We start from the raw sequence: 12,162 nt of genomic DNA on the forward strand, positions 1-12,162 counted from the left end.
TTAGGAAAAAAAACATGATTTTTTTGTCTGTTAAAATAGTGATATCCATAGAATCACAGAACCATTTAGGTTGGAAAAACCTTAAAGATCACCAAGTCCTACTTTTGACCCAGCACTGCCAAGGCTATCACTAAAACATGTCCCCAAGTGCCACATCTGCTCCTCTTTTCAATCCCTCCAGGGATGGCGACTCCCTCACTTCCCTGGGCAGTCTGTTCCAATGCTCCAATTTCTTTTGCTGAAGAAATTGCTCCTAATACCCAATCTAAACCAATCCTGGTGCAGCTTGAAGCCATCTCCTCTCATCATCATCACGAAATCTCATTTCCTCTCATCATCATGATGGCTTTCCAGCCACCCTTTCCCTCAGCCTGTGTCACTGCAGGAGGCTTTTGTGGCCAAAGTGGAGGACCCAGACTTGGTCCTGTTGAATCTCATGCTGTTGGTGTTGACCCATCAATCCAGCCTGTCCAGATCCCTCTGCAGAGCTTTTCTATTCTCCAGCAGGACAGCACTCCCACCCAAACAAGTGGGCAGACAAATGGGATTGCAGCTGGACTACTCCCCTTCAATGCCAAACTGAGAATTATGCAGCAGCCTCTTGCTGATAATTTAGCTGTTATTTGGGTTTTGGATTTTTTTGTCAGCATTAACAACAAAATGTCCTGGGGCAGAATATCATTTTACTGGAGGCTACTCTAAACTAGCAAACACTTGCCTTGAGTAAGAGGCTGCAAAGCAAAGCTCCTGTCCTGAAATTCATCTTGCAGAACTCTTGAATCCTTTCCATAGTTTCTAACAAACTCATTGCCATTAAATAGGAACATTTAAGCCAAATAAATAATCACCCAGTTGAGTAACTAGTGTTATTGGAATTACTAAAATTAAGAATTAAAGACAGGTTTGCAGAGCTGTACAGCAACTTTACTGATGACCAGGATCCACACAGACAGGAACAATAGTTCCCTCTGGAAAGGACAAACCCACAGCCTGGCCATGAGCCCCACCTTGTGAGAAGCTTTCAGACTTTGGGTCTCTCATGCATTTCTTGTAACAGGACATAGCCCTAAATCCAGCAAATGATACAGTTTAGACATTTCTTGAGCAAAAATCTTTACAATCTATCAGACAGAAGTCCTTTCCTATTCTTCTCTTTCATCTGCTTTTTATCATTTGATATTTTGGGGTTTTTTGAGGCTGATTTCCCAGCTATCCTCAAAATAAAAGGCACAGTTTGGTGAATATCAGAGCCAACCCCATACTCACTGGAATTGAGGAGGATCATTGCCTTGACACACAGATACTCCTTGTGCTGCAGTTTCAGCTCTCGGAACCTCGAGGTCATGGCCAGGAGCATATCAAAGATCTCCAAAATCCCCTCTACACATTTCCCCTCATCCCTATGGAAACACATTCAAAATGTTACCAAAAAGGAGAATTAAGGAACTGACTCAGACAGATAAAATTCAAAGCATGAAGGCTGCAAAAAGCCTATCTATCTCGTCTCTGGGAGGATTTATAAGGCTCTATCACAAAATCTAAATTGAAAATTACACTGGTATGAAAGGTCAGCATTTATAAGAAACTGATTTTCTCTTTAAAGTGCAAGCAGGACTGACCATAAGTATGATCATATTTCTGGATCCTCTCAGCCTGTATAATTCTGGATAATCAGTTTGAAATCCTGTAGTCCAGGGCACAGTACCACCTTGAATAATTTTCCAGATTTGTTAATTTTCCAGATTAACAAGGACTTACCACAACCAATAATATAATTTTTGTGCCTAATGGAGGCCTCAGGACTTAGTGAAAAAGAAAGACTGCCTACAATAAGTTACTTGAATAATAAGACATTTTCTAAAGAATAAAACAACTCTTGTCCCCATCTCTGAGCACCTTTTTCTGTGTAGGTATTGAAAGGTATTTGGGGTTTTGGCAGTTTTGTGGTTTGGTTATTTTTATATTTGCAAGTGTTTACAGAATGCAACTTTCTTAATTTTGGATATTAGGAGTGATCCTGTTTTCTGCTCTGAAAAACACCCCAAACAAATCATTCCAATTTGTTTAAAATTCAGCAGTGGCAAATTTCAAACCAGTGAAGTCACTGTTCCAGTTTTTTGGTAAGTTTTGTTTTACATGTACTGGACTAGAAAAGTGATTAAGGTCTACAATAACAGTATTCAAAGGGAGGTTTCTTATACTATTTGTAACAGGAGATTTTTTTTTCTCTCTGTAATGTTTTTAAGATGAGACAGATTCAAGCACAGCAGTGCAGGAAAATTAAAGAAATTTACTGCATCCCAAGGGAAAGGTGCTGAGCCTTCAGAAGAGGCAGACACATGCAGGTAACACCATCCTGGAACAGCAGGTTCTGCCTGCAGAAAAGTATTTATTATTGCCCAGTTTTTTGTGCTCCTCATAGCAAAGAATTTTGAGCTTTGCAGAAGGACAGGCAGCTGCCAGATTCAAAATTAGGGCAGAGGTACCAGAGAAGAATTGTCTGAAAAGATTATTAGGAAATGTATCTGAAGGCTCCAGGGAGACCTTAGAACCCCATCCAGTGCCTAAAGGGGCTCCCAGAGAGCTGGAGAGGGAATTTGGACAATTCCAAAGGCTTGGGATGACAGGACAAGGGGGAATGGTGTCAAATGAAAAGAGAGTGAGTTTGGACTAGAGATCAGGAAGGAATTCTGCCCTGTGAGGGTGAGAGGCACTGGCACAGAGTGCCCAGAGAGCTGTGGATGCTCCAACCCTAGGAGTGTTCAAGGCCAGGCTGGATGGGGCTTGCAGCAAGCTGGTCTGGTGGAAGGAGTCCCTGCCCATGGCAGGATGGGGAAATGAGATGATAATTGATGTCACTTCCAACCCAAACCACTCTAGGATTTTAAGTTCAACTAAGATGGGAACAATCAAGTTACAGACCAGGTTCATTTAAGGATGTCCTAAATAAAATTACAGCAAGCCCAGACACTTGTAACCTCCCCCTCTGCCATGTCTTGAGGAAATGAAGAAATGCATCAAATATTCTGATTCTATTCAGCACATATTAGCTCCTGAGCAATTAAGTGTATCATACATTCTGAGCAATTTCTAATCATTGAACTGAACAATGCAGCATGTCCTTGCTATGAATTTTATTTGAGCAAGTAATACTTATTTCCTCTGTTTTATAAATTAAATTTATTTCTTTTATTAGCCAATTTTGCCTATCTGTATCTACAGTGATAATTATAGATTGCAAGTCACAGAACTGGTGCAAATCCGAATTTTCCCAGGCTGGAAAGGCTACAACACATTTTAAGACTACCCAAGAGAGTAGATTGTTTCCCTGACTTTTTACCAATGTGAAGCTCAGGTCAAATCCTTCTTAGGTTTTGTAGAAAAACATCTTTACTAATCCATATTCTTCCTTCCTGGTACATGAAGCTATCGAGAAATAATCTTTATACTTGAAAACACCCTGCTTCACCTTGAAAAAATATTCTCAGTATTCAACAGCAAGTTGGAGGTCTTTAAATCCCTCTTGTCTAGTGCTGCAATGTTCATTATTATAGCTAACTATGAAATCTGCTGTAGTGGCAGGAACAAAAACAGGTAGGAAACCTATTTAAAATAATTAAAATATTGTCTGACATATGTACTTTTTAATGAGAGATGTAGGGACAAATGGATAATGTAGTGCATTGTGTTGCTTTACAGTTTCAGCATCTAGAGACCTGGAACAAAGGGAACAAACCCAGCAAAAGATGTGAAAAATGCAGAGAAACTTCACACTCAGTGCTAGTACAGCAGTTCAGGAATTTGTGAGTTCAACAATGCTTTTTAAGCTCAGCATTCCTTAAGCTCCTGTAAAGATGTGGAACATCAGGACATCATTGTTACAAGCACAAGTAAATTATATTGTTAAATGAAATATTAACAACATCTACCATGTTTAATCTTCTTCTTACCACTCACCCCACCTCCAAGCATGCTAATCTGAAGTGTTCTCAAAAAATTTATTCCTCTTACCTGTCTAGTACAAGGTCTGGTGCAAAAATCAGTTTCCCAGGATGGTCAATTGATCTCCACATCAAACCAATCATTAGAACTTCCATCCAGCAGCTCTCCAAGAGTCTTACTTGGTCATAGAGGCTGAGATCAATGAAGCCTAAAGTGATGAAAACAGCAGAAAATAAATCAACTTGTTAAAGTCTCTGTGTGTGTACAAGAAACAAAAAGAACCAGAAAGATCTATGGGGTGCGAAGACAAGGGAGCACTGTCATCTGAAGTGCCAGGCTGCCATTTCAAATAGGAACAAAAATATTTGCTATTATCATTGCCAAATCTTCCATGAAATGTTTGGAGTAAAGCAGAGTGGTGTTTTAGAGCAATTACTCCCACAGAGCTGGTGAAACTCAAATGACTGAAGAGTCACCTGCTTTATGTTCTTGAGTTAAAAGAAGAGACATGTTAGAAAAAATATTGTGAGGGTGCTGAGCCACTGGCACAGGCTGTCCGGAGGAGCTGTGGCTGCTCCATCCCTGAGAGTGTTCAAGGCCAGGCTGGATGGAACTCTGAGCAACCTGGTCTGGTTTCCACCAGGGCAGGTGTCCCTGCCCATGGCAGGGGATGGAATGAGGTGATCTTTAAGGTCCTTTCCAACCCAAACCATTCCATGAGTCTCTGATTCTATGATTTATTTCTCCCCAGAACTTATAGCAAAGCCTCAGATAGCAATGTGGCACAGCTGGAAGGGAGAGACAGTCACTGACCTCCCTTTCTCTTCCCTTTAAAAAAAAAAAAAAAAAAGGAAAAACAAAAAAGAAAAAAAAGAAAAATTGTGCTCTCCAAACCAAAAGATCAGAAGTGTAAATTATAAAAATACAAGTGGGAAAACAGCCCGCTCAGTCAAGGAGGGAAACACAAATATGATGAAGAGTCGTTCAGTGATCAAAACCAAGATCAGGGCACAGTTTTCAAAGCTGAGCTCCTTTAGCTCAGGCTCTTGGCAAAGGTGCTTCATTTTCAGATGAGTTGGCATCTCTGACACTGCATGGTGACAAATCCTTACAGCCTGGCCATGGCAGACAGGTTTCCTGAAGTTCTTCTCGGTTGTCTGAGGTCTTAAAATACACACAGGACGTTTGGGCTGCCAAAGAATCTCTCTGTCAGTAATTCATACAAATGCTCCATGTATTTTAATCTCATTACACCACTCAGCTGGAAGAGTCAGTGACAGCCAGGGGCTGCCATGAGCTGGGCAATGCTCACTTTTATCATCACTGAATGTGCTGCCTTTCAAAGCTGGTGCAGCCTTGCTTCTGATTTTACAGAAGGGTAAAGAGGAGCCCAGGAGTGGTACCTTCCCTCTTGGGTTCCACCCTCACAGAATTTACTACAGATTGCACAGCCAATGACAGATTATCTGCCACACACACACTCAGCATTTAAAAGTGCTTTTAGGAAAATTTTCACGAAAGTGTGGAATAGTATAAAAACTGACAGTGGCAGTTTCCTGGGAAACAACAGCCCTAAGACATTTCAGAGTATATTTAAATAAACATTCACACCAGCATGTACTGATTTCTCTAGCATAAGGAATTATTAGGTTTAAAAACTCTCTCAGCTGAGTGAGATGTCAGACCCAGCCCCAGGGTTCAATCTACAGGACCTTGAAGATCCAGAGTTATCACAGATGTCATCTGCTAAACTCACAGCAGCAGCAGCAGTAGGATCTAAGGCCATTGAGCACAGCTGATGAAAGGACTGTATTTTTCCTTTTCTTAAAAATCTCATGCTTTAAAAGTCGAGGACAGCAAACAACCACCACAGCTTCCACTGCAGTGTCAGAAGTCCCACTTGCTTTCCTCCAGAACACATTAAACTATTTATTTTTGTGTGGCTGTATTACATGCCCTTTAAATTCTGGGCTCCATACCTTATCATTTAATTATAAATTCCTAAAACAGAAAAGAAAAAAAAAAACAAACTTGTGCTGGGTGTGTAAAGAGTAGAAAAAGACAGACTGCTCTGGTCAGCAACACACTAAGTTGCATAATGAATCCAAATGTCAATATTGTGACAACACCTTATCGATTTGCAATACAGGTTCAGCAATGAACCATGTTAAACTCTTTCAGACTAGGTCAACAAAGCAAAAAGCAATTATTGAAGCTGTGTTCTGCTGCCTGACAACCGAGAATTAAAATACTTGGAATTCAGAAGGAAAAAAATCCAGATGTCAGCTTCTATTTTACTGAGTAACAAAAAAATACAACCCATTAGGCTGAAAGTACAGACAAAAATACATCCACGGAGTAAAATTCATAACAAAAGACTGTCATTAAATATTAAAAAACCACAAAATATAAACATGTATTTTTCCTATTTAGGCAAAAAGTTACTGTTAATACAATAGGGAAAACTTTTTTTTTTTTTCATTTCCATTGAGTGTCAAAATAATATCCAATAATAACTTACAGCTGAAAATGGGCTCCTAACCCAGGTACACAAAAGCAAATATTCAGCTTTTCAGAATGCAAAATTACTGCTTACTGGGCCATTAGTCAAGAACTCTCTATTTTTTCCTAAGACATTACCTCCAGGAATCAGGTGTGGATCAACATGATTACCTTCAGGCAAGAGTTTTTGAAAAAATGAAATTCCATGTCCTGAGCTTTAGTAATCATGGTTTTTTTTAATGAATAACAAAAAGATCAATCCACATTGAAGTAAATGCTCCTACTGCCATGTAATATTACTTGTAATTAGGTGCATATTAAACATTGCATCTATTTTTGGCGTTGCTCTAAAATGCTGTTTATTTCTGTTCTGTGTAACAGGAGCAATCAGAAAAAAACAGAGATGACAAAGTGTCAACATTCCCAAGAACTGTTTTGATTGCTTCGATGGGTTTTCTTCATACAGTTCTTTTACTGCCAAGAAAAAGTTTTTATTTCTGACATATGTTGAAAATAAACTAAAAGTGACTGGTGCCAAAATAAGGATTGGTTTGGTAACTAATCTTTTAAAAAATAAAAATAATTGATCTTAACCGGCTGAGTTAAAAAATAGAAATTAATAATAATTAGAAAATGGAAAAGGTTGGGTTGGGGTTTTTGTCCCGCTGAAATGTTGTTTAAAATTAGGTCATTTTCTAAAACTGGTTTCCTTCACAATTCTCTTCCTACCAGATAAACACAACTGTGTGGAGTCCTCTGAAATGGTGATTTTTTTATCAAATTTTTATGATTAGACAAGAAATTATAACAACAGATACCATTTAACCCCCTATGGTTACTTACTTCATAGTCATTTTCAGAGTTTTTTAAGCCAGGAACAATAAGGATAAAGGATCTGGGCTCTCTGTTTAAAACATCCCACATTAACAGCAAAGCCACTATCACTTTGCAAATGTCCAGTGTGGTTTGAGATGCTCCTGGGGTGCAAACATCTCCTCCCCAGCAGCTCAGCAGATGACCAATTATTCCATGCTTTTAGCTCACTTTTAATTTTCATTCTGCCTGTTTTAATCACGGGTACTCCACGGAGAAGGAACTGCAAAAGGTTCATAATTTCTGGTTTGACAGAAGTCAAGTGGTTCATTGCCACCATGCCATGGACACATTTGGGACATTCCAGGCACTAACACAGGCAGCTGTTCTGCAGTGCATGTTCCTGGTGTGGCCAACAACCAAAAGAAGCCTTATTGATCTTTGTTTTGAAGGAGTGCACATGATAAATCTCAGATCAACACTGTGCTCCACTGATGTTTTTCTGTAGCAGTTCTGTCAAATGAAATTATTGCAGACAGCCAGGACTTGGACACCCTTCAGTTATCGCCAGTTGCACTAGAAACCTTTTATCAGGACTTGAGGAAAGAATTTGGTGGTAAATGAAGCTTTTAAATCAGCTTAATCAGGTATTTATAGCTGATGAGGAATTACATGCAACACCAGCTCTGCTTTACAGCAAAATGAGCAAGTATTTGAGTAAGAACAGACAGCAAGTGATGGGTTAGATTGTGTCTAAATTAAAATACACCCAGGTTAGTTACTGAGAGCAACAAACTCTCCATTACTTTACAGGACAGAAAGCCTGACTTTCACATCCTGCACTTACTGTGCCGTGCTGCCATTTCAGAGTAGAGAAGAACACCTAGATGGTAAAACCACTGACTGAAACAAACAAAACCAAGCTGAATCTCTCACCAGGAATTTTCTTGGCCCAGCCGATCATGTGCACCAGCTCTTTGTCTGCCAGTTTGGTCAGCGACATCATCATGGAGGCCTCAGTGAAGGGTTTGCTGGGCCTGCTGACCAGCACGTTGGGTGGCTCTGCTTCCAGCAGGGTCAGCACGAACTGCTCGGGGCTCACGGTGCTCAGCAGGATCTCCTTCACCCTGGTGGCAGCCTCGTTGTACCTCCTGGCTCTGCCGAGGCAGTGCGCGCGGTCCTCGGCGCTCCGGTGGCTCCGCAGGATTCGGTACCCGCAGCGTTCCCTCCTCGAGCCTGCAGCGAGAGAAACTGCATTGGAGAGGTTCTTCCCTCAGGTTGTGTTGTGTAAACCCAAATATTTGGGTAGGAGGCGGAAAACACCTTTAATTGGGGTTTTGGATGTTCGAATTTGAACGTGAAATTTCTACAGCATTCAGCATGGGCTTGACTTTGCTCCCGCTGACTTCAGCTGAGGGGTTTTGTTTATTCTGCTAAACAAAAATAAAGTTTAAAAATGTTTGGTTTTGAACTTCGGTTGACTCACTTTAAAAGTCCAGTGGAAAACTCCCATTGACATCAAAAAGATACAAATCAGATTTTTAAAGGCAAATAAAGATAGCTGATTGTAAATTCTGCTTTAGATGTAGGCTGGGGGAAAGAAGAATTGGAAGTCTGGGCTATGTTACACATTAAATGCCTCAGGAAGAAGCACAGCTGGGCCTCAAAGTTAGCTGGGTGTTCAGTCAGGGATTCACAAGATCCAACTCATTTTCTCCCCATGCCCCAGAAAGTCATCAGGAGTTTCTCCAAAGGGAATTTGGATATCTACAACTAGGACCAAATCCTGTGTTTGGAATTCTGCCTACAGAATGCTATTTCTGTTGCAAAGAACAGTCCTGGACTTAATTAATTGTTCATTCTGACAAAACCAAACATTGTCCAATTCTCTGTCAGTATTATTGGTGGCACCACTGTTACCTGTTTATGCAAAGCTGCCAACCAAATAGTCTAAAAGTTTCTCCAAAACCAAAATATTCATAAAACATTTAGCTGTATTTCTACTGTGGTTAGCAAAGACATCCAAACATAAGCCAAATTAAAAATAAGGGCAGGGGGCACAAAAAATTATTTTTAGATACTGTTGACAAGGCTTTGTCTTGCCAAATAAGATGCTGGGTAAATGCAGACTGAATCTCATGTGGCAGAGGAACCTCAGATGGAGGTGGCTTTTCAGGTCACAGTCCTGTCATGTCTCCAGCAGAAGTCAAACAGCACTTGGGTCAAGCTGTGGGAGGAGGGAATGCAAAGGCCAGTCAGGAACAACCTGACTGAATAAGGACCAACAGAGTCTTCCAGGACTTTTAGGAATTGGACCTTTCAGCTGCACGTGGCTCTCTCTCTCTCACTTGCTGCCTGTTCAGTAAACCACACTGATGTAGAAGAAAGTTAAAGAAGTTCTCATTAAAGAAGTTCTCAATATTGGACAACACACTTTACCTAGAAATCCAAGAGATTGGAGAAGACCAACAGACAAAGCTGGTCCCATGAACAGACCTCAGGCATAGAGCTATCCAAGCCATTTGGGACTGGAAGTATGTTCCAGCTGGAAGTCCATCTTAAGATCTGCACCATTTGGAGCAAGGATGGTTTTGCAACTTTGAAAGGGATTTGGGTATGATGAAATGGGCTGAGTGCACACAGGATATTTGCACTAATAATGGACTGAAGGAAATAATTTGTAGAACCAAATGCTTAGCCAAATGACAACTAGCTAGAAGTTGCAAGAGTAGAGGAACAGCAGCTAAGGAAAGATAACATACCAGCAGAGACAGTGGGAGCTTGAGACGCTATTTTATGGTAGATTCAGGGAATGTGACATGATGAAAATACCCAAAAAAAGGTTCCCTGCAGAACCACAGAAGTAACAGAGCAATTTCTTTTACCATCTGCCTGGGCAAATCCTTCCTGAGAGAGTCAAAGGCCACCAAGGCATAGACTATTTTCTACAAAGACACTTTGATAATGTAGTGAACTCTGTGCTAAACCTCATTTTTTGACTAATGCACAAAGGCCAAGAGGAACATCTTGAAGTGATTTGTCAGCTTCCAAAAAACACTAGAATGGCACAGGAGGCTGCAGACTGCTCTGAAATCATGCAATGCACAGAAAATATGTATTTTCCATCAGGGTAGACAAAGAGTAAAGGCAGACAGAGAAGTAGGCAACTAAAACAAGAGCCCAGCTGGAGTCAGATGAGGAGGTGCCCAGGTGCCAAGGTGCTCTGCCTAGGGAAATCCATGGCTCTGATCTCCATGGCATGGGACAGACCAAAACCACAAGGAAACACATTGTTTGCACTATTGACAAAGCTGAAACACATTTCCCACAGGCACCTTGAAATACAGAACAAGAAAAATAGCAGAGGGAATAAAAGCCATAGAGGGTAGAGTAAAATTTTTCTTGGGCTATCAAAAAATGCCAAATGCTCTGTGATATGCGTTATCTGAGTTATCTTTTCCAGTTCGCTGTTATAAAGATCTTTAAATAATATTTTGTACCTTATAAATATAAATATAAATATAAGCTTATAGAAATATATAGAAAATATAAGCATACAGGTAATTGAGCAGGTACTTTAATGAAGGTCAAAGAAACCAAATTTAAAAGCAATTGAAAAAGTAGTCCAGCATTCTGTTCTAATTGACATAATCTTGAACAATTTCCATCTGCACAGCTGCACTCAGTGCTCCATCTAAAGATAATTCAGTCAGGTTGTGATATTCAGAGTATTGAAGGTCTCAATACTTGTGGAGTGTTCTTCCTGGGAACTAGCAAACCCCTTTAAATTACCTTAGGTTATTTAACTGAATTGAGTTTCTTATATAACCAGTTCTTATTATAAAAAATATGCTCCATTTAAAACATAAACCAAATTTCTATAATCACATTACCAGTGCAGAAAACCAGACTAGGTGTATTACATTTCTGCATAAAAAACTTGCTCCTAAAGAAAATACAACTGATAACAAAAACAAAGTGGCAAAAAACCCAACCAAAGCAGATTTTGAGCTATTTGTGGTATTTTTTTATTCACCATATATTGCCAAAGCAGAAGTAGGCTGAATCAACAGTGTGCATAAAAGATAATTAAGAGATACCATTTATTTCCACTTAATTTTTTTCTGCTTGTATTTAAAGAAAAATAAAACTACAATTAAGTCTTCTAGTCAACTGACTCAGCAGAAGACACCAGTCTTTCCAATTAAAACAGCACATTTCAACAACACAAAGGAACTTCTTTGCTTTGCATTCAAGTCCAAAGTTTACACAGGACTAAGAAATTTTACTATAACATCTATTAGCATGCAACAGACATGTATAAGTGTTTACAAAACTACATATTATAAATAATTATCAACCAGCCTAATGTTTGTCTTAAGTAGACACAGAGATGTGGATCAATGTGTGAAAAGGCAGAGCAATAAAATACAGCTGTCCAGATTAGGGACTATCTTGGACTTTACCACCAACTCCCTAACTGTACTTAATAGCTAATATTCATTTTTATAAAGGTAATTCAGGCAATTGCAGAAGTGCAAAATTATCAAATCCCTCATTCTTCCTACCACACTCTCCTTATTTAGAGCTATTTTGTGCAAGAAAATTGCTGTATTCAGCTGAGAATGCTGGACCAAGGGCAAGACCTTGAGCTACAGCACCACAGACCACATGAGTAAATGACCCCAAGATACAAGAAATAAAGCACATTGAAAAAAATTTATTAAAATGAGCCTGTTCACTCACCCATGAACAAGCCACAGCAGGTATAACTGGCAGTGAAACACACTATTTTTCAAGCTTCACAAATTCTCTGAAAATCACGAATGCTATCTGATATGGTGGGCAGTTACATGGCAGTTACATGGCATGTTGCCCTTCATGCTGATTTTGGTCCCTGGCAAT

The 12,162-nt window shown here is 39.8% G+C and overlaps 1 protein-coding gene across 6 annotated transcripts in view; it reads right to left on the reverse strand.

The window, feature by feature from the left end:
• Positions 1–12,162, reverse strand: part of ESR2 (estrogen receptor 2) — a 45,456-nt gene that overhangs the window by 4,700 nt on the left and 28,594 nt on the right. For all 6 annotated transcript variants that reach the window (XM_085061149.1, XM_085061153.1, XM_085061152.1 and 3 more), the window contains 3 exons: positions 8,194–8,493; positions 4,012–4,150; positions 1,267–1,400 (listed from right to left, as the gene is read on the reverse strand). In XM_085061149.1, coding sequence (XP_084917275.1) covers positions 1,267–1,400; positions 4,012–4,150; positions 8,194–8,493 — 573 coding nt within the window. The remainder of the gene's footprint in view (positions 1–1,266; positions 1,401–4,011; positions 4,151–8,193; positions 8,494–12,162) is intronic.

The sequence above is a fragment of the Lichenostomus cassidix genome, chromosome 5 (assembly GCF_008360975.1).
Source record: "Lichenostomus cassidix isolate B80296 chromosome 5, HeHo_3.0, whole genome shotgun sequence".
Lineage (NCBI taxonomy): Eukaryota > Metazoa > Chordata > Aves > Passeriformes > Meliphagidae > Lichenostomus > Lichenostomus cassidix.